At 29.7% G+C, this 23,078-nt stretch overlaps 2 protein-coding genes across 2 annotated transcripts; one reads left to right on the top strand and one right to left on the bottom strand.

Annotated features, from left to right (window-relative positions):
- Positions 1-652: 652 nt before the first annotated feature.
- Positions 653-5,916, bottom strand: LOC115875419 (putative defense protein Hdd11). Its single transcript, XM_030890875.1, has 5 exons — positions 5,801-5,916; positions 3,463-3,688; positions 1,104-1,210; positions 944-1,032; positions 653-852 (listed from the first exon to the last, which is right to left on the bottom strand). The coding sequence occupies exons 2-5, from the start codon at positions 3,671-3,673 to the stop codon at positions 783-785; spliced, it is 477 nt and encodes a 158-aa protein (XP_030746735.1). The 5' UTR covers positions 3,674-3,688; positions 5,801-5,916; the 3' UTR covers positions 653-782.
- Positions 5,917-16,822: 10,906 nt separating this feature from the next.
- Positions 16,823-22,523, top strand: LOC115875418. Its single transcript, XM_030890874.1, has 6 exons — positions 16,823-17,266; positions 19,567-19,784; positions 20,534-20,642; positions 20,706-20,887; positions 20,947-21,128; positions 22,221-22,523. The coding sequence occupies exons 1-6, from the start codon at positions 17,208-17,210 to the stop codon at positions 22,386-22,388; spliced, it is 918 nt and encodes a 305-aa protein (XP_030746734.1). The 5' UTR covers positions 16,823-17,207; the 3' UTR covers positions 22,389-22,523.
- Positions 22,524-23,078: the final 555 nt, after the last annotated feature.

Here is a 23,078-nt window from a genome sequence, read left to right as displayed (position 1 = left end):
GTTTAATGGGTAGTAGTTGCTTGACTGCGCCCTGACTGCGCCAGACGCCAGACACCTGGCTATAGCAACATTGTAACGTAAAAGTTCCAATCATATATAAAATTATCAGATTGATCAATTTAAAATTTTACAGCGTTTTATCTAGGCAAATCTAGGTTTAATGCGATTAGTTACTTATTCTATGGTTATATATAACGTATGTAAAAAACGAGCGTGTTAATCAAAGGTGTTAACAATTTAATTGTATATGATGATGTCAGGTAAATAATCATGTCATGTCATATGCATCATATGTACTTAGCAGAAGTATTTACGATCTACATTTCGGCTTCTGTGGCAAGCTTTCCCACTACCCGCTAATAATTCAAATTTTGAATTTATATAAATTTAATACTGGTATATTTTTTTATCGAAATTATAAACTATTGTGTAAATAGAAAATAATGTTCAATATTTTCGAAGAATTTGTAAAAAGAAACCCTATAATAATGAGGTGCAGTTTTATAAATTTCTGTCTTGAATTGTGTTTATTAACGACACTTTGTGATTACGATTTGTAGATTTTAGCACTTTACAAACGGTAGGATATTTTTTGATGTTACTTTTTGCCTCATTATGTTATTTTAGCTCCAATACGCTGAGTGTATAATATGAAAAAGACTTAAATCTACACAAGGTGCGTTTATTAATTTTCTTAGAAAATATTCAACTTAGCACATATAAAATATTTTACAGTTAGATCCATCAAAATTGATAAAAATATTATATTATATCTTATAAACTTATGCTACTTTAATGGTTCCACTTGGTTTCGCTACCCAGAAGACTCCTCCATCTTGTGCAACAGTTGCGCTGTAAAGAAAAATTATAAATTATTCTCAAATTAATTATATATAGTTGTATAAATAAGTCTAATGTCAATAGAAATAAAAAGATTACTTACTAGACGGTGTATTTTCCGGGAGTTTTTGGAGCTTGCCAAATGAATGTAATATCTTTCTTTGGTTCCTTGTTTTTGTGAGTAGCGCTGCTCTGTAAATAATATTAAGGTTATTAGATAGAGACAGTGCATGCATGGTTTATATAATGTTTTGGAAACTTACTCCTTTGTTTCCGTGGCAGTCTATGGCTTTGAAGTATTTGTCGTTTCCGGGTATGGGGAATGTTCCTACAGCCTTATTTTTTTCGTTTCTAACTTGCAATAATACTCCTATAACATGATATCTATGTTAAAATTACAGATAAAAAAAAACAAAACAAAAAAACGACATCGCAGCTCTGATCGCAGCTAGATTTTAGAATGACAATGACATAATGACATAATGATTTCTGTTGTCCTGTCCTCTATATGTCATTATAGTCATTATTCGAGAATTAAAAAAAGACACATTTCTTCAATTTTTGAGAAGTTTTTATGTTCATTTTTAAAATGATATACTCTAATCTATATACTATAATCTCATTTATGGAAAGTCTTAAAAAATGGGACAGTATATTAACATGTCGCTGAAAGCTGTTCGTTTATACAGGATTTCAAAAAAATTGTGTATCTAACTTAGGTGGTAATCACAAAACTTTAATCTATTTTCGTATTGTAACGGAATTTTAAATTGTCTTTATTTTCGAGAAAATTTAGTCCAAACCTAAGGAATATTTTGGTGATGTTTGACAATCAAAATCTTAAAAATAAAGAAGTTGTCTAAAAATGTGCTATAATTCGGATATAGTATAATCCTTTATCTTTAATTTCCTTCTTCATTTGTGTAAAAATACCTAGCCAGTTTTACATAAAACGTTAAATGCCGAACGCTTATTTTGCTACTTTTTCGGTTTACCAATGTTCTTAAAAATAAATAAATAAATATATTATTTTTATTTCACCTTTCGAGGTCTGTAATTTCTTGGGGAAGCATTTTAGGGCATATGTTCATAGGAACTTTTTGTTTTATTTTTATCTGTAGAATCGCCCACTGAAGTTATAGATACACTATTTTTTTGACATCCTGTATATTCCGCATATTATTGTATCAGCATATTCTGCAGATAAAAATAAGTAAAAAAGTTTGTATAAATGTATGTCCTAAAATGCTTAGTTTCGGAGATACAGGGTGTAGAAATTTCATTTTTATTTCGATTTTTTCCAAATAATTTCTGAAGTAAAGTCAATATTTGGATGAAAATTGGTGTCTAGGAGTTTGTTGACATGAGAAATTTGATTTTGATGTCAATATGACTCCTACTTGTAGGGGGCGCCACCTACATATTTTTTAACTGATTCGAAGAGTAGTAACTTTTCGTCCGTACCTGTATAAAACTACTGAGTAAAAAAAATATACATTTACCATATTTTTTACGTAAAAAAGGTCTCTTGGTAAAAATAGCTACGAGTAATGGTTCTCGAGATATTTGGAATCGAAATTATCAATGCCTATCATTATTGAAATAAATTAAACATGTTCACTAAATACAAGCTAAATACCGTATGATCGAATAAAATGGCGTCAGCGATGGCTATGAAATTAAGATCGCTGTCATTTATAATATGTAAAATTATATGGGAAATGTCATCGATCGTGATTTCATAGCCATCGCTGACGCCGTTTTTATTCGATCCGGTAGTTATTAGACTGAAATCATAAATTCAAATGTTTTTGTGCCTAAAGTTCAACAGAAATAGTTTTATCATAATTTTTTAATCACAACTTTGAAATGTTTTTGTGTCAAAAGATTAACAGATACTGTTTTATCATTTTTTCGCAGAAAAATTTATGATTAATTTAAAAAAATAAAAATTTCCCAAATTTATTATTTCAGTCAAATAACTATCTACGCAACGTGTTTATTTTTTGTCAATAATGACTATTTCCATTCTAAATATCTTGAGAACGGTTGCGCGTAGCGATTTTTGCCAAGAGATATTTTTTATGTAAAAAGTCACGGAAATGTATATATTTTTTCACTCAGTGGCTTTATACAGGTACCGACTGTGGTACCGACTAAAAGTTATTACTCATCAAAACAGTTAAACACATATACGCCCTCTACAATTTGACATTATCATGTCAAAAAACTTCCACCAATTTTCATCCAAATATTGACGTTATTTCAAAAATTATTTGGAAAAAATCAAAATAAAAATGAAATTTCTACACCCTGTATCTCCGAAACTAAGCAATTTAGGACGTACATTTATACGAACTGTTTTACTTATTTTTATCTGCAGAACGCTGCCGAAGTTTCCGGAATACAATTTGGACCACCCTGTATAGTTCAAATTACGTTACTTTTAAATTAATCATTCAAAGGTTAAATCATTGAATTAAAGAACTCTAGTTCCGGTACAACAGGAAGTCCGGAAGTACTACGATACTGAACATTTACACACACCGAAAACAGTACTGTCTCAAATATTTAGATCATTGGGTATTATTTATTGAGATTAATTATAAATATAAATTATACCTAAAAAGAACTTTCCGCCAACTTTGATCTCGACTTCTCCTCCAGGTCCAACTTCTTCCTTATTAATGGTGATTTTGTAAGGCATTGTGGATTTTTGCGGATCCACAGGGTGCTTGGGCAACATGTCATCGCACACCGATAACGGAGCTCCGGCAGAGAAGCCCCAAGCAGTGGCGGCGAACGACGCAACGAGGATTACCAATTTAATCATCGTGTAATATTTTATCTGAAAAAATTTGCATATGATTTCGAGACAGTCCTACGCAAACACTGCTTGTTACTAAAATTAAGGTGCAAAGTTTCACTAATTTATGAATTACATGTTTATTGATTTATTCAGATATAAGTATATGTTTAAAGATTGCATATTGCAACAGAGTTTTGGTAGATCGTTTATCTCTTGAGGTGACAGGATTTTCGTAAATAGTAAGAGTTTAGACAGATTTTTTGGGTCGGTAAAGGTCAGTAGCGGCTCGTGAGGAAAAAAATGATTGTGGTGTGTACGCTCACCCCTTTTTTGTCTATATATACAGGGTGACTACGTATTTATGGAATCAAAATAAGTTCATTGGACACAATTTACCTCTATACAAAAGTGCTTCGTTTGTCCGCTAGAGAGCATCAAACTTTAAAAAAACAAACACAATTTTTCAGATATTTTGAGAACAGTTATTCTGATTTGAATTATATTTTGGGTGTCTATGTTTTGGCAAGTGCTTTAACATTTGGCTTTCACAAAAATTAAGGAAAAGTACGGAAAGGGTAAAAACTACCTCCGCACCGAAACAGTATACACGGTGGCGTTTTATTACAAGAGACAAAAAATGTAGTAAATACTAGAAGAACAATTTTACATAAAAAATCGGTCGTCGGTCGAGTTGAAAAATATTTATACTAAAATTTATGTATGGGTGGGGGTAATTTTCACCCTTCCCGTATTTTTTCTTGATTTTTGTGAGAGTTAAATGTTAGAGCACTTAGTAAAACATACACACCCAAAATCTTCTTCAAATCGGAATAACGGTTCTCCAAATATCTAAAAAAATGTGTTTAATTTTTCAAAGTTAGATGCCCTGCGCTAGAGGGCAACCAAACGCAACCTCTCGCCACCAAACCAAACCAAGCACTATTGTATAGAAGGTGATAGAAGTTAATTGTGGCCATTGAACTTATTTCGATTTCAAAAATACATAGTAGTTCTATGTCCACGGAATATTGGGACACCCTATACATAATTAAGTACCTCTCGGGACGCTACTGGACCTTGGATTTTAGTCTAGTTCTAAATGATATTTTTTATGATATTTCATTATATTGTTATATATATTTGTGTATATTGTTTAATATTTATACGAGTATAAATACGTTAAGTTATAAGTTGTTTTATTAAAAAAATCGCTATATGTCTGATATTCATTAACCTTTTATATGTAAAATGAAAGACACTCTCCCCTACCGCATATTTTAGTTCAGAGATATATTATAAATAAAAAGAACTTCGTACTGTAAGTTATGCATTTTCCACCAATAACAAAGGCAGTTCTTTCGTCATTAATATACTGTATAATTAGTTTAGCCTTAGAAAATCCTTTTCTACATGAATATAATGATACTGCCAGTCATTACTATTAAATAAAAAATAATGACATTATAATAAATTTGCATATTTATAACTATAATTGTAAAAAAACTAAGTGTTAAACAGATAAGATTTTTATTGCGCGGTTTCTTACTTCAAAAACTACACATAGGCAAAGATATTTGATATTTTAATTAACAATTAAAATATCAATTAACTAAATGAATATAAAGAGCGTTATTAAAACATAAAATGAAAAAATCGAATAAATGTACCTTTAAAGAATCAAAATTAAATTAATCACAATGTTAGTAGTAATATTAATACACACATTAAATACAATGTGATTAATTAATTATAAAACTTTTTGATTATGCTATCATAAAACTATTTTGAAGAGTGCTTTGTATAATGATTAAAGAATGACTAACAATTCTTATGAAAACTTACATTTGAATTTGTTAAACTTATAAAATTAAACCCTGTTTGATAAAACATATCAAACATAAACCTTTTTGCTTCATACAGTATTTACTAATTATACCCATTCAAATAAAAGTTTAAACACCTCTATAATTAATTATGTTAATTATGTACTATAATTAAATAATTATAAATTCTTTATATTATCATAATTTCTTTAAAAATTACAAAAATATCAAAACTTTTAACAAGAAAATAAGAGTAAATAATTTGAAAAACATGAATATACACTCTACTGATGATTTTTTTTCTGTAATATATAAATCGTATACATACCTGCAAAAACAGATTAAAAATTCAAAAAATCTTAGACCCCGCACTGGTAGTGGCCCGGCAAACTTGAAACTGGCTAATAGCGGCCAAGAATTGAGTTTACTTTCAAATCCACCGAGTACCATTGGAAGGGGTTCTGTAGCACCATAAGTACTAATTAGTCTTATTACACAATAAGATTTAAACACATTAATTAAGGGGAATAAATATCTTAGAAATACTTGTCCTTAATGTAAATTAGTTGAAACCGATATGGATTAAATTTGGAAGTTTTATACTATGTTTAAAAGATAAATGTATGTAGTAGCCTTATCCAGCTTATTCAAATACTCCGAAAAAATAACTTAAAAATGTTACTAATCTAAATTTGGAGGAAAATAAAATGATATCTAAATTTGGATGAAAAAAATATACAGAGAGTGGGTCTTAAATAAGTGCAAATATTTTAGGAGTTCATGAGGATATTTCAACCCCAGAAACATGTATGTATATGAATTTTTTTCGCAAAAAATGGATTTTTTTAAATTTTTAGTTAAAAAACATATTTTGATTATATCGCACATACAGGGTGGCGCACCTCATTCGCCTTGGTTGATTATACGAAAACGGAAAGATGTAGAAACAAAATATTTTATGGGTATATGTGGGGAGACAATGTGCACAATTTGAAATTATTTTAAAATATACAGGGTGTCTCAGAACTAAGATCCATACCAAAGTTATATTTTTTCTTATAGAACACCCGGTAATTTATTTAATTTTTGGATTCTTGAGCTCAAAAAAAGGAATTTATTATAAGGGTTAAATATGTTCAAAATCTTTAGTTTATGAGATATTTAAATTTGCGTGCTACAATAGAATAGATTATTAACACCCTGTACATTACTTTTCAGAATTAATTATTGTGCTGAGTTTAAAGGTAGAGAAATAAACCAAAAACCAAACATTTTAAACATATACCTTTTTTTGGGCCCAAGATTATTCCAAAAATGAAATAAAATACGGGGTAAGAAAAAAATATAACTTTGGTATGAATCTTAGTTCTGAAACACCCTGTACATTTCAAAATAAATTTAAATTGTGCACATTACCTCTCCACATATACCCATAAAATATTTTGTTACTACATCTTTCCGTTTTCGTATAATCAACCGAGGCGAATGAGGTGCGCCACCCTGTATATAGGTAGTAGATTAAATTTACAATTAGCTCTTTGAACACCCTGTATGTGACATATCTAGATAAGTATTCTATAAAAAATCACAATCAACAATTTTTTGGTGACTAATTTTTAAAAAAAGCATTTGTGAATTTGGTTCAACCTATATAGAGTATCTGTCCTATATAGAAGAAAACATTCAAGATTTAAATTTCAGAAATTGAAATTCAATTTGAATTTGTTAAATTTATTCAAGGTGCCTAGTGCCTATTTTGCCAGCGTATAGTAAAAAATATTTTCATTAAAATTAAAATATTTTATAGAGTATATATATTGTTAAATGTATAGTTTGTCCAACATATTGAGTGCGATAGGGTTTATAGGTATAGTTCAAAATATGGAAGGTAGAGGTAGTTTAAAGGTCCAACAGAAGGATCCCTGACAATGACAGTTGTATCTGTCATTTTAATTCAGAGGCAAATTTAATTTTCTGCAATTTGTTTGATATCGTCTGTGAAAATATTCCCTGTCTCGGTGGACACACTTTATAGTTTATGCCTGTACTATTTACATCACCCTATATATTATTCTTTTACTAAATTGAGTTAATACAAGAACTTTTTTTAAAAACTGGAAAAAGATCAGAAATATTTACTGAATAATTGCGTTAAATAAATATATATTATAAAATGTAATGTTAAATAAACATTGATTAATAAGAGAAATGTTAATGCTTTTAACGTATTTATTTTGACGGGGTGTAGAAAATACAAAGACGAGGACAATACCATCCATCTCTAACAATTTTTTTTGCATATGTATTAAGTATGTACCTTTAAGAGTTGTATTGTATTTTTAATTTTTGGTTCAAGGTTCTTAATGTGGTTACTACAAGAGTCAACTAATCTATAGATCAGTATCGTTTAGATTTACATATACATACGTATTAGCACTGTATAGAGAGGTATACCATATTTCCTTAGAGTATATATCTCGTCTAATTTGTAAGATTCCCATATTCTGGTATTGGTATATAGGAATTGTAGAAGAAATCATAGAAATAAAAATAAGTAAATAATCATTTTCAATTTTTATAATTTTATTTCTAGTATATTAATAGTTTCTACTATGGTAATGGTACCTTATATTTTACTGGTACAGAATAATATATGGTGTGTAAGTTTGAGCTCTGTTCTGACTTCTTATGAGACTTGCGCTTTGACTGCTGACATGTGTACGAGTACAGGCGCGGCAGGTGAAACGCGAATACTCCAAAAAAGTGAAGATGGCCAGCTGGTTGAAAGTAAGCTGTGATACGTATATTCAATATTTTGAATTGAAATTATTTATCTTGAAATAATATTTTGCATTAACGTGAAATGGATAGATATAAAAAATAAGTGTAGGTACATCAGATTTATCAACGCTGAGCTACTTAAATGTTAAACAATATGAACGAAATCATGAACATTTTAGTGTTTAAATAGGAAAAGCAACAATATCTTAAATCTTACAATATCGTCATTGAAATATTAAATACTTTCATTTTTATTACATTGAACAGTTTAAATGTATTTTAAGTTTTTTTTAAGAACCTCTACAAGGGGTTATAAAAATTTAAATATTTTAAGCGGCCTTTTCATTACTATTAAAAACAATAAATTGTCTTTTAGTAATTATTTGTTTAACTATTCCTTCTTTTTTATACTGATCATTTTTTGAGAAAAACTCATTATTAATGGGTACCAAAGTAATAATCTTTGTACGACAAGAATGTAATTATATAGTTTCCGCAATTATTAAAAACAAATTAAAATATTTAATGATAGAATGTTTTCATTTAAAGGAATTAAATTGAGTAAATACCTACGTAATATAACATGTAATTTTTATTAAGAATATTTATATATTTAACGCTAAAATAGAAAAATATATATTTCTAGTTTAAACATCAAGTTAATGATGAACTAAATAATGAAAATAAATAACAAAAAATGAATACCATGACTAAACATTTAAAGCGATTGTTGGCTTCATCTTTATAGACAGTTTTTATGTCTATTTTACCTTGTAATTTAGTTTGTTCATTAGCCCAAGCCAACCTTTTTTTCTAATCCCCAGTAAGGTCAACCACAAATCAGATTGGTTTGTACGGTAGATATCAATGTCTGTCCAAAACCCAAAGCATTTTTTAGGTATTTATAATTAATAGTAGATTTTATAATATATTTTTATTTTATATTATCTTATCTTTGCAGTCCAATTACCAATATCACATTTTTAAATGTATTTAATAATATATAAAAAATTAGTTATTCAGAGTACATTTTTACATATTTTATAATCCCCAAAAAATATTAAGTCCAATAAAATTCAAACAGAAAAATATGGCGTTATAGTCTTTGCCTTATACCAGTCTTCATACTAGTTAGAAAACATATTTATTAATCCAGAACAATATAAATTCTAGAAATACAATACTTGTTTTTTAATAACTGTACAAGGAAAGGAAAGCTATTTGCAAATTATAATCATATATATACTTTGAAGGACTTTATTTCTTTAGGAAGTAACGTGAGTCTAAGATAGTTGTGTGTAAATTGTATGTACTTTACATACATATATCCTCAATTACTGTTAAGAAGAGTTAAAAAAATATTAAACCATGCCACCTTATTTTATAAAATTTATATTACTTTTTTTAACACAGCAACATAATTATTTATATAATATACAGGGTGTAAATTATTTTCCCAGTCTAACAAAGGCTTTAAATTTGAATATGGATTTTGTTTTGGACCATAAATTATATCTATATTAGCAACATTTCTAATTAGATTTAGATCAGCATTTATCTCAATTTCAGTATAGGCAGTTAACATTAAAGGAACGTCACTATAATACATTAATGAGCTTAAACTATTTTTCCAACTATCATTTTTACTGTCAACAAATTCGTGTAAACCACTATTAAATGCTATCACAATGTCAGGTTTTCTTAATTCAGATATTTTTTCATGATACAGACATTTGTAATACTCTGCATTTATATCTAAATTTTTATTTTTACAATTATTACAAAGTTCATTTTTTACATTTTTAAAAAAATAATTTTGAAAGCATTCTGGTCCTACAAATATAAATGTAATTTTTTCCAAATTTTGTATATAATGAATAAATGTCTCTGTAATAAAAATCCAGTTTAAACTTAATTCAAAAATTGAGGCACCTACTAAATGAACTACTAATGATTTATCATATATTTTACGATTAGTAACAACCTTTCCATGTTCCAAGCCAAACAAAATTGTTAGACCGCTTAATATTTCATCACAACTATTTATAAAATGTAAATCTCTATTTGATACTGAGGAATCATATAGTGATGTGAGAAAATTTATATCTTCTGGAATACAACTAATTTCATCACTAATTTTTTTAGATTTTAAAACAAATAACGGTGTGTTGTTATAAAAGAAACAATCTAAGTCTAAAGACAATCGGAAATCCTTGCAAAAAATTTTATGGTGGGTTTTATGTTTATCTTGATGGCCTTTAGAGCAATAATATTCTGTTAAACAATCTGTACATGGAAATACATCTTCTTTGCAAAAACACACAGCACAGTATATTGGAAACAGCCACATTTGTGATTCATACTGTTTTAATTGGCGTCCCAGTTTATATTGCCAATAACAGCCTCGTCGTTTTTTATAATTTAAAAGATCGTTATAACTATCTACTTTATATTTCAAAAAGGTACCTTCATTCGCAATAACTTGGCATAGCCTTTTATGGCTTTTCCAATCTTTAACTTGATGATCCTTGCAACAATAAGCTAATATTTTGCAGGATTTGCACCTGGTTATAGGAAGACAAATTTTTTTACAATAATGACAAACACCAGATCGAAAGAAATTTTTCTGGTCATCTCTAAAATCTTCCATTAGTTTTAATGTTAATGTTTAAATTAGAGAAACTGCAAAATTTGGATAAAGAAAAGGAATTTTGAATTAAAAAGTAAATATCTGAGATGTCACAGTTTGAATTTCTAACCAAATTTTTGCAAACGTCATACGTCAAAAATAAATTGATTACATTTTATGCCGATTAAAATTTATGATGTTCAAAATACCGAATATGATGATGACGATGATATAATATTTATGTAGCAACAGTCATATTCTTGTCAGCTGCCTGGCCTATGATCACCTGTGCTCGCCACAGATTTGATTGTATTTTATATATGAATTATTAATTATATATGTAATGTATTTATTTTGAATTATTATTTTAGCTCTATATCTCTGTATTAAAAAGCATTTATCTGAAACTCATATATTTACGCTATGGATTTAGGCGCAAATTATAAAAACGCGTGGAACCCCCTGAATTTGTAATCTTGCGTATACATGCTGAGATCGATCGCAAAGTTACTGCGATAAAAAATTGCCAGCAGCTAGTTTTAGAATAGTTAAAATGTCGGTTCGGGATTTATATTTTCTAGAAAACAACTTTTTACGAAGAAGAATACTCCCCTTCTTTTGCAAATAATTCTAATTTTTGAAATTATTTGACTGGCTGAATTAGATAGTAAAAAAAATGAACTTGTTGAATTTTAACATCTTAGAATGTACTTCTTTCCACAAGGAGCTTTGTAAGTTGCGATAGTGATAATTCGGTTCTCGCTGATTTCATAATTAAATCCGTTTCCCGTTCAAAATATTCTAATAAAGTTGCGATGGGTTTTTACGGCTATTAAGCTATCTTGTACACTTCGCACTAAAAGAGGTTCTAAAAAGAACAAAATGTTCTATTGCCAGGTCCGCTAGTAAACTCTTTAAAGCTTAACGTATCACAACACAATTTATTTAAACCAAAAACTCGTAATACAAAATTGAAGACAAAACGAATGACAATATCAGGAAATAAATAAATAAATGTGGCAAATTAACATTTTTTACAGCCGAGCTACAATGAACTTAAAAATCGGACACTCGATTACGTAACTAAAAGTTTAATTGGTATTGAATATAGGCCCCAACTAACTATGTATATTTTATAAATATATAGGTATTTTTATTAACTAATAAATCCCTAACTGTTTAAGTTAAAAATGTATTTGTTAAAAAATATTAGTAATGTTACGTTGGCAGCTACCTACCTCTGTCTGAATTATTAGAGCCGCTACAGTTAACTATGCGTAATTGGTACAATTACACCATATCATGGAATTTACATATTTCTGCAAAACTTTAATCGATCAACATTCTTGGAAGGCCGTGCGCATTTGCTCCATATCTATATAGCTTTGAAAGTAAAAACCATAATTATTATAATTTCACTGTTAAATTATAATTTTTTCGATTTAATCAGAATAGGTACATAATTCCGACAAACATAATTCAGAGGTATATGTAGATATATATGTTTATTCTTAGTAAAAAACATGTTTGTTTTAGTTGGAAATGTTAAGAGCTGTATTATTTATATTCTTTAAATTTTGGCACCGTGTCAACAGTATGCTTATTTGTTTCATCGAAATCGTCAAAATAAACTTAAACGGCGGGGCTTTGAACTATGACGAATAAAAATTTAAATTACACTAAAAGGAGAATTCATAAAACTTATTAAAGATCTGCACAGGCTATACAGAGCGTTTTACGAAGAAGTACCTCGATTTGACCATATAAATGTAAAAATAAAGTTTCATTCATTTTTGATGATCATTGAAACAAAGAGAACAAAAATGGGATGAATTTGTGGATACCTTGGATCATATGTATCAAATTTTTACAAGAATATAACTAAAATATGACACCTTCAAATAAGAAGAAAACTTTTATTTAAAAAAATATTGATCTAGAATATATATAGATATAGAATCCAAATATAATATAATTTAAAAAAAATGCTTCCTCAGGGGCTGGCGCTTTCCTGAGAAACCCTGTGTAAGTAACTATATAGGGTGTCCCAGAAATAAATGCAGATATTTTAAGGGGCGGTAGATCTCGATAAAAGAAACATATTTCCTCTTTACCGTTTTTCAAAATTAGTCCAAAATAACCGAGTTATTTTACTTTGAAAATTTCCAAAAAAATGATGTTTTGCTTAAATTTTGAGAACCACTGGATCTTTTCTGGGTTTTCTTTCTTGTAAATTTAATCTACTACCTATGTTGCTATATTATCAAGAAATAATGTTTTTTAACTAAAAAATTTTCCAAATTTTTTTGAAAAAAATTCCAAATTATTATTTTTTTTCGCGAAAAAACCTCACAGGCGTGTTTCTGGGGTCGAAATATACTACCTGTTAAAATACCTGCACTTATTTCTGACACCCTGTATATTCCTGAGAAACATCCAAGTAAACAAAGTCTACACATAAATAAAATTCATATCAACTTCTTTTTTGTAGGACCTATAAGATGACCGACGCATTTTGTTACAGGACCCCCTAGTATAATTTATAATGTTTCTATAAGTAGAATACGTACTGGTGTCTGAAATTTGTATGTTAAATTAAAAAAAAATAAGCAATTGGTAAAATTTTCCTAGTGTGTCTCCTTCCCCACGTACTCCAATTGCATAATCTGCACGGGGCGCCAAAAAATAAGGTATAGGTACCTATCTTTCGATCTGCTATTTAATTGCTATTTAATATTGAAAAAAAAACTGTTAAACTTTTGATTTGCATCACAAATTTGCCCTCATAATATCTATTTAAAATATGTTATGTATTATAATAATACATACAGGTTGTTAACACGTCAGTTACTTATAGGGGAACAGAATGGCAACACTACCTATTGAGAACGCATGCAATTATAGGGTTTTCTGCCGACTCGTCCTGTCGCGTCGTCTATCGACGAGCGGGCCGAGGTTGCCATATTTCAACCATAAAGCTCTTGCCGCGAGTAATAAACAAATTAACAACCTGTATATGTTATGTGTATATTACCATATTACGAGTATAAATACGAAAATATTAGATACAAGCAACTTGTTTTACAGGATTTACGGAAATTTAAAAAATATTCCTCTAGTATATCAGTATGTTTTGTGGCGTTTGTCACAGGAAATGCCACAATTTTTGATAAGTTATTTTCTTAACTGTCCTGCTATTGTTAACAAGAATCTAATCATAAAAAGATAAATAAGACAACCACCAATTTAACCACATTTATTCTTTTCTGAAAACAGCTCGGTAGTTCGTAACAGAAACAAAAGATAAGAAATAAAAATGTTTATATTTTGTTAAATACTACTGGATTTATAATGCAGAAACACAAACTGCTCTTTTTTTCCTTCTGACTACGAAGTACCAGATACACCCCCTGAAGAGTTAAAATTATTTTTGGTTAGTGGGACAAATTTATTTACGACTAAAGAAGAGAAACACACAGAAGAAAGATTTTGTATCCTTGGATTATAAATTCAGTGGTATATTTTGCCCTCTTTCAGTAAGTATATGGTAGAAAGAAACGGCATCAGAGTAGGTTTGAGAATGAAGATTGCTGTTATTTTATATACCTATAAAATTATCATCATTTTCAAGCCAATTTAAATTTAACGCATTTTTTGTTCGATCATACGCTATCTCTCTACATTATCTGCAATGTTTTGCTTTGTTCTTAAACACTTTCGTGCAAATACCCTATAATAAACAAGGCCTATATTGATCCGCAGAAAACTGTTCACGTTGAAAATTATTAAGAAACACGCACTTTCTCTAGTCGGAAAATCTATTTATGCTATTTTCTGTTTACCTCACTGACGTCACGTATAGTTACGCGAATTTACGAGGACTAGGTATAAAGTATTGTTATGTTAACAGAACTATTAGAGAAATTAAATGTGCGATGAAATAATATGTTTAAAAATAATAATACCTGGTAAGATAATAATAAAGGTAATCACAGAATCTCTACAGCAATAAATATATAAATTCTGTTATTTATCTAATAAACTTTTTGATGGTTCGACCAATAAAATTAATATCGTATCATCGTATCGTCGGACAACGGATGCATGAAAATCAAGCTTTACTCCAAAATTTTCAGAATAAGTCTACAGGTGAATTCTCAGGGTGCAGCCACACTATCCTAAAAACGGCGTATCGGCGTAACGGCGTAATGACCTTGAATAGATTTCCAGCTTTGATTTCCAGTAATTCTATTGGCTGAAACATTCATCTGTCAGAAATTTTATCTGTCAAATTCATCTGTCAAAAATTTCAACCAATAGAATTACTGAAAATCGATTCAAGGTCGTTACGCCGTTACGCCGATACGCCGTTTTTAGGATAGTGTGGCTGCACCCTCAGTATACGGCGCAGAAAGATTTAAAAGGGACACGTTAAACGTAGCGTTGGATAAGCTGATTATGGATTTAAATAAAAGAAGCCAAGTCTATGAGACATATAGCAAAAATTCAAATTTTTAATGGATTTGCAAGACAAAAATATAGTCATATTATTGATTACTATCCCGATGACGTAAACGAGCATTTAGAGAACGAGTGCATTGAATTAAACCCGGACTCCAATCTAAGCCAGAGTCACCAATCTAAGCTATTACACCACTTCAGTGACATTTTTATGCTCATGTATGAAAATAAACTTATTGACGTGTTCCCTAACTGCTATACCATTTCAAAGATTTTTTTAACATTGCCAATCACTAGCTGTGAAGCAGAACGCTCCTTCTCCAAGATTTATGTAGAAAATAAATATAGGACAACAATGTCGAACCATCGACGAAATAATTTATCAGTTCTTTCCATAAATTGTGATCTAACAAAAGACTTGCAATGTGATGACCAAATAACTGTCAATTTCTGTGACCTATCAATTTATTTTACTAATTCATAATAAAAAAATAAAATTGTTTTATTTTATTTATATTCTTATATATTATATAATATCACTATTTCGGTTTCTCTCTCACCTAAAGGTTGCCTGGAAGAGATTGCTACCACAGCAATAAAGTCGCCTTTTATACAACTAATACTTGCGTAGATTTAAGTAGCATTTATGTTTTTTTTTGTGCATTAAAGAATATATAATAATAATATATCATTATAGAAACAGTTTTTTGATATGGCTATTAGTTGAGTACTTAGGTAGGCCTCTAAGTAGTTTCAGCCCAGGGCCCCACAAATTCACGATCCGCCCCTGCCTTTACTATAATATATTACCATATGTATTTTCTTAGAGTTTTAATAACTTAAATTATAGATGACATAGAGCTTTGGAATTTAAATGCCTACGTTAGTAGTATTCTTTTTCAGAACTGAACATTTTCAGTTCGTTCAGAACGAAAGAATACTACTGTTACATCATGAGATCGTCTTAGTATACCAGTCCAAGTCAAAGGCTACTCAATGTAAACGACGTCGCAGCAAGAATTTGCAAAACGAAGTGGAGTACAGCTGTACGATGTATAATGGTCGGAGAACCGCTGGACTCGCCGAACTAACGAATGAGAACAAGATGAATCTATGATATAAACGACTAGCCAACTACGGGACCAGAGACCCAAATTTGAAACGCATGGAAAAACTTTTGAAGAAATTATATGCAAAGAATGGACAAAAAACTAGGGGAAGCGAAATGCCACTATGGATTTGATTAAAACATTGATGATAATTCGAAAAAATATTCCGGAACAGAATTTTGAAACCAAAAATTACTTTTAGGGCCTTTTAACCTTTTAACAGATATTCTATCTGGTTGCGCAAATCAGGTCGGGTTTTACTGTTTGAACAGCTCTTGTAAATAGCGTGTCGTTGGGAAAGCCCAGCAGCTTTCGGTGAATCAGAAATGCAGCGCTGCCGTTCAGGGTCCCGCGAATTTCTAAAGGTTGACACTGGCGACCTGTCTGCAGCCGGCCGGTAATTTGCGAATTATAATTAAATCGCTTCGGTGGAAGCGGCTAAGTAATTTCTGAAAATTCCCTCGTCGAAAACGTTCAAAACCGGACGAAGCACGAGCGCCGCGGTCAATATTGTGGCGACGTTCGGTCGCAACACAACTCCATCAGAAATATTATTGTTTATATACAAGAATATCGGTATTGTTCTTCTGTGACTTGGCATCGGGCATCGGTAACGGTTCATCTGCATAAACAACTTGTGGTTAAACATATTTGTTTTTGTTGCGCTGAATCGCGTGCTAGTGGAAGACGGGTGTTTGCTGTTGCAGTCAGAAGGATAAAATTATTGTAATCCGTTTATTTTTAAACGCTGTTACATGGACATAACTTACGCACGTCTAAAGGACACTCAAGAACAGTTTGACAAAGACGCAGGGTAAGTTTTATAGTAAAATTTTATTTTATAAACTTAAAACATTAATTATGATGCAAATAGATCTTTGATAATATGCCAAGAAAATCACAATAATAAAACAATAATTAAAAGAAATATTGGGTTGAAAATGCATGGTGAATTTTTATTTAAATTAAAAAAAATAATTATTTTAAGAATTTAATTAATTATTTATACCGGGTGCGTCTCGAAAGTGACTCAACCCCTATAACTATTTTATTTTTTCATATAAAAAACAAGATTTGGAATGTTATTATACGACAGAGATTCGGATTAATTGACGTATTCAATTGTTTTCGGTCACTTCCTGTTTCACCGGAAACAACTACAACTTTTGAATTTTAAATGACACCCTCGGTATATTTCTACTCTATTCGATAGGCAATGACACTCTGAATAGAATGACATATCATATCTTAACTTTTGACATATGATATGTCATTCGACATGACATTTTCGCATAATGGTTTATTTTGACATTTTAACATGCGATTCATAACGACAATTTCACTCGAAATGCCAAGTGTGTGGTATCAAATTATTCGTGAGAAATGCTTTTTCCAAACATGCTAATGGGCCATCCTTGTTCCATTTGAAAAAATTGAGATATGATTAAAAATACGATTTGGGCATTTTTAAACCGACCAGAACAAGACACGAAAAACATTAGACGCCGATCAAAAGTATTTTTCTAAAGCTCCTTGATTAAAAATTAGTGTTTTTAGCACAATCATGGATGGCACTCTAGTTTGAAATTTAAAATACGATATTTTTAAATGAAAATGTCGAAAGTTGACATATGATTCATATGCCATTCTATTCAGAGTGTTATTTTTTATCGAATGAATCAGAAATATACCGAGGGTGCCATTTAAAAATCAAAAGTTGTAGTCATTTCCAGTGAAACAGGAAGTGACTAAAAACAATGGAGTACGTCAAACATCAATCAATCCTAATTTACGTCATATACTAAGATACCAAATCTCGTTTTTTTATCTGAAAAAATAGAAAAGTTATAGGGGTGAGTCACTTTCGAGACGCACCCGGTATAATATAAACTATATACTTGTTTTGTTTTTGTTATTGCTAAAAATAAGCTAAGAACTAGAAACAATAATAAATAAGAAAATTAAAGAAAAAATAAATAGACTTGAAATTATAGATAATAAGAGTTTAAGTGTAAAATTGCAGCTTAAACAAAGAAAAATAGAAAAAAATTCTCAGTTCCCTCAATTTAAAATAATTACATACAGTTTTCCATTAATTCGGCGAGAAAAAAATAAAGAAAATTGTCTTTTGCTTTATTTGCAACTGACAATAGATAATAAAGAATTTGTTCTCTCTGTTACCAAAGAAATAAATTCCTATTTTATGTTTATATCAAATTTGTAGTGTTTAATATTTTAGGAACATAAATAGTTTACTCTAAATTAATATATGTTTCCAAATTCTATTCCTTCAGAATTTTCAATAGGTTTAAACGAAATTTATTCCTAAATAGTAATGGAGGCTGGTACTAAAGGGTACAGGGGCAAGTATCCACCCAACCTTCAAGACAAAAGACAAGGAAGAAATTAGTATACAATTGAGGGCATGATAATTTTTTTACGTTACACCTCATTTCGAGTATGAAATCTAGGATAGACTTAATGCCCTAACAATAATAGTAGATAAGTTTTTTTCTTGTGGAGGCTGTCCTTCAGAACTCACGAGCCGCCACTGGCATACATATTACTCTATCATAGATTTTTTGTATTTTTAAATTAAAGTGTATGGTGTTCCGTATGAAAAATATGTTAATTGTTTCTAGTAATAACAGAAACCAAACGTCGGAAAACGTCTTTTGATATATTACAATCTATAATTTTCTTGTTTAAAAATACATATGTCAATTTAAAAGTAATAAATACACATTAATCGCTGCAGGTGGTTATTACATATATTTTTCAAAATTGCCTAGAATTGAAGATTAGAAAGATTTTTTATGATTTGAATTGCTTCATGACATAAGCTTAGATTATATCAACAGAAATGACTGAATATCTAACTATAATTATTATTGACTTAATGTTTGTCTTGTGTTATGAATACTAACTGAATAAAATTGATCCTAATACAGTAATACCCTATTCACGAATGTTGTATTGACGATGTATTAGAAAAAAAAATTAAATTATGAAATTGGGAAAAATTTTCATGATTAAAGCTCAGATAGTGTTGAATGGTGTTGCAGAAATATAAATGTTATCACACATGGTTATCTTTAATGATCTATTTTCTAGACATTCAATAAATATGATGCTGAAACCTTTGACTAATGGCACCGATAGGAGTAGGAGTCCATCACCAAACGCTGTCAGGCCGTTGCTTCACATTGAAGGAAACAACACCTCTGATGCCCCTTTAGCTCATATAGAAACTGATGATGAACATGATGACAGAGAAGTAGTGAATCGTCCATATCCAGGTGTTGATGATGGATTCTTTACCAATGGCACAAGTAAGGAAGTACAATAGATAATAATCATAATGCCAACAAATAACATAACTCTATAATAAGAATAACAATTAAGGACCAAATCTTTAAAGGAATATTAATTAATGAAAGAGTAAAATGTTTTTTTCTTTAAAATTACGACAGCTTCTTTAAATTTCAATTAACATTTTCAATTTTTATGCAATATCTCTGCTCATATCTGGCAGTAGAATACCATAAGCTTTTATATCACTATTTAACTGTAGTACCATATAAAAATAATTCTGTATTTTGATAGAAGTTTGAATGTATAATAAATTCAATGTTCACTAGCTCTTTTGCTAAAATATTCAAGAGAAGTCAATTTATAAAATCAAACATAACAAGTAATTAATATGCAATTCTCTGAGTATAAACTATAGCTTAACAGGACAATGGAAATTAAATAAAGCTATGGTCGTAAGCTTTTTGATAAATTATCATGTTATGTCCGTTAAAATGAGATAAGTATCTATAAATACGAACAAGAAAAGATATTAAAAGAAAAATTTTACAAAAACACATCATTTATATTTAGATACATTTTATATATGTCCAAGATTTATTAATTTTTATTTGAAGGTGCCTATAATTAATGTCGTCTAATTTAAAATTAAAGCATACTTACCTAATATATTATTATTTTTATTCTGTATTTTTGTTAATCCAATATGACTATATCGCATTTCGTATGGAATGGTACATTTTTTCTAACTTCTTTATTTTGGTTTAAGATACCGAAAATGTTAAACCATCTGGTGAAGATGACTCTGGACATCCAGATGTCGAATTAATTAACCATAAAGAACCTGAAGATATTCCTACGTTCAGTATAGTACCCAGGTAAGTTATCTTTGAGGAAAATACGGTCAAACAATATTATTAATAATCTTCTTATGGTTCTAGACTGGGTCCAGACGACAATGATGGAAATCCACAAGTTAATCCAGACCAGCCAGACGCTGCAAAACCACCAACCGATGTTGCCAAAGTTAATCCGACTGGTTTACCTGATTTTCCAGGTAGTCCAGGTTTTAGGCCGTGGGGATACGATTTTGAACTAGGCAACGGGGTAAACACGCTTCCAAGTAAGTTAGCAAGCTCTTTTAATGTTATAATTCTTACTAAATCGCTCCGTGTTCCATAGGCGGTGAGACCATTCCAGATTTGAACGTCTACCAACACAAGAAAACTCTGGCTCAGGGAATGATGGATCTAGCTCTGTTCTCAGCAAATGCAAATCAACTCAGATACGTCTTGGAAACTTTTAGGACTCATCCATATTATTACCCTAGTTTAGCCCTTATTTCTATTAGTTTACTTTTACAGGTAAGGATTAAAATTATAATGTATTCAGGTAAAGCCATAAATAATGCATTAATGTTGGAAATAATCAAAATAGTATTTGAAATATAACTTCATGCAATGTTGCGTTTCTACTTTGGATTATGGAAAATATAAAAACACTTTTTTATTTAAAACGAACTAAAAAAAACCTTTTTTAATCTCGATTTTCATATTTAAATGAATCATATTTTTATGAATATCCTGTGTGGTATATTTATCAAGTTATAAAAATTTAAAGTAATGTAAGAACTAATTTAAATGAAAGGCAACATAAATTTATTTTAAAAAAATATTTATTTTTGAAATTAAATTTTGAACTTAAATTGAAAAAAAATCAAAAACGGTTAAATTTAATAAAATATATAAAATAAAACTGCTATTACTTTGAAATTGGGTTATCACAATTTAACCGCCGTTTAGTGCTATTCAAAAAAACTTTTTAGAAGGTGAGTCTTAAATATGTGCAAATATTTTCGGGACTGGTAGATCTCAGTAAAAGAATCATATTTTCTCTTTGAGAGCCACCGGTTTTTTTCTCTATTTGCATCTTTTTTAGTGCCGTAATCATAGAGTAAAGCTGTAACCATGGTAATATCAGAGATTAAGCAATTATACCGTGGGAAAATTTGCGGTGAATAGGCAGTTCTAAAAAGTTTTTTAAATATACAGTAAAATTTAAAAGAAAATGTCTTGCCTGTCGAAATATTTCCAGAATAATTTTACAGACTTTACAGAAGAAAGTTGACTTAATATGTCATTCTATTCAGAATGTCATTTTCTATCGAATAAAGTAAAAAAATACCGAGGGTGCAATTTAAAAATCAAAATTTGTAGTCCGGTGAAACAGAAAGTGACCAAAAACAATTGAATACGTCAATCAATCCTAATTTATGTCATATACTAACATATCAAATCTCGTTTTTTTTTATCTGAAAAAATAAAAAAGTTATAGGGGCGAGCCACTTTTGAGACGCACCCGCGGTATCTGTTATATTTCAAGCCACCCTGTATATTTTAACTCTTAGATTTTATGTAATATTGACAAATATCTGACTTTATTATTTTATCTTGCAGGTTGCTGTTGGTATAGGACTTGTATGGAATGCCACTTACAACGTCAAAGACAAAAAAGCGTTGTGTATAGCGAATAAAATTAATAATTTTACCATAATTGGCGTATTTCTCGTTACTGTAATCAACGTATTTATATCTGCTTTTGGAGTTGCTCCAGCGCCGGCTTAGAAAATAGCATAGCATTTATTTAGTACATATTTTTGCCTCTGGTTGAGAAAGTTTAATCTCTTTATATTGTGATATTAGCGTATGTTAAGAGTGAACGAAGTTAGATTTTTTTTGATATGCCTATGAATTAGATATTAAGGAATAATATGCTTGGGACTGATTTTATAAGACACTAATATAAGTTATATATTTACTGTAGTTAATTTTAAAAGTAGGTTATATTTCTTATAATAAAATATAGTTGCTATATAATACTGATTTTTATTTTTAAACTAGTTGTCCTTCACATGGTTCATCGACTCTACCTTCAGCATGGTGTAAATTATTGTAGGTATATGAAAATAAAAGATAAATGTTGTTAGCATAACAGATACATGTTAAAATACGCCAAATAAGTAAGTTTGGAGGTGAATAAGTACTAAACCGTTGCTTTATGGAAATTTATTTTTATTGTTTTCAAATTATTAGTGAATTTTTACATGTTTACACAATGTTTGAAGAAAAAATATATTAGATCGTTATTTTTTTCCCTTAATTAAGAAGATGATTATTTTTTTTTAATTGTTTGCTTCTCTGTCTGCAGACAACTTAGAATAGTTTTTAATATTACGCAGTTTAGATAACCCACTGTATCCGTAGATACAGAGATAAAAATTGCTTAACAAAATTCTTTCTATAAAGGGTGTCCCA

Source organism: Sitophilus oryzae, unplaced genomic scaffold (genome assembly GCF_002938485.1).
Source record: "Sitophilus oryzae breed Bouriz unplaced genomic scaffold, Soryzae_2.0 scaffold_1385_pilon_pilon, whole genome shotgun sequence".
NCBI lineage: Eukaryota > Metazoa > Arthropoda > Insecta > Coleoptera > Curculionidae > Sitophilus > Sitophilus oryzae.
Note: the sequence above shows the minus strand (reverse complement) of the source record. Positions and strands in the feature narration are given on the sequence as shown.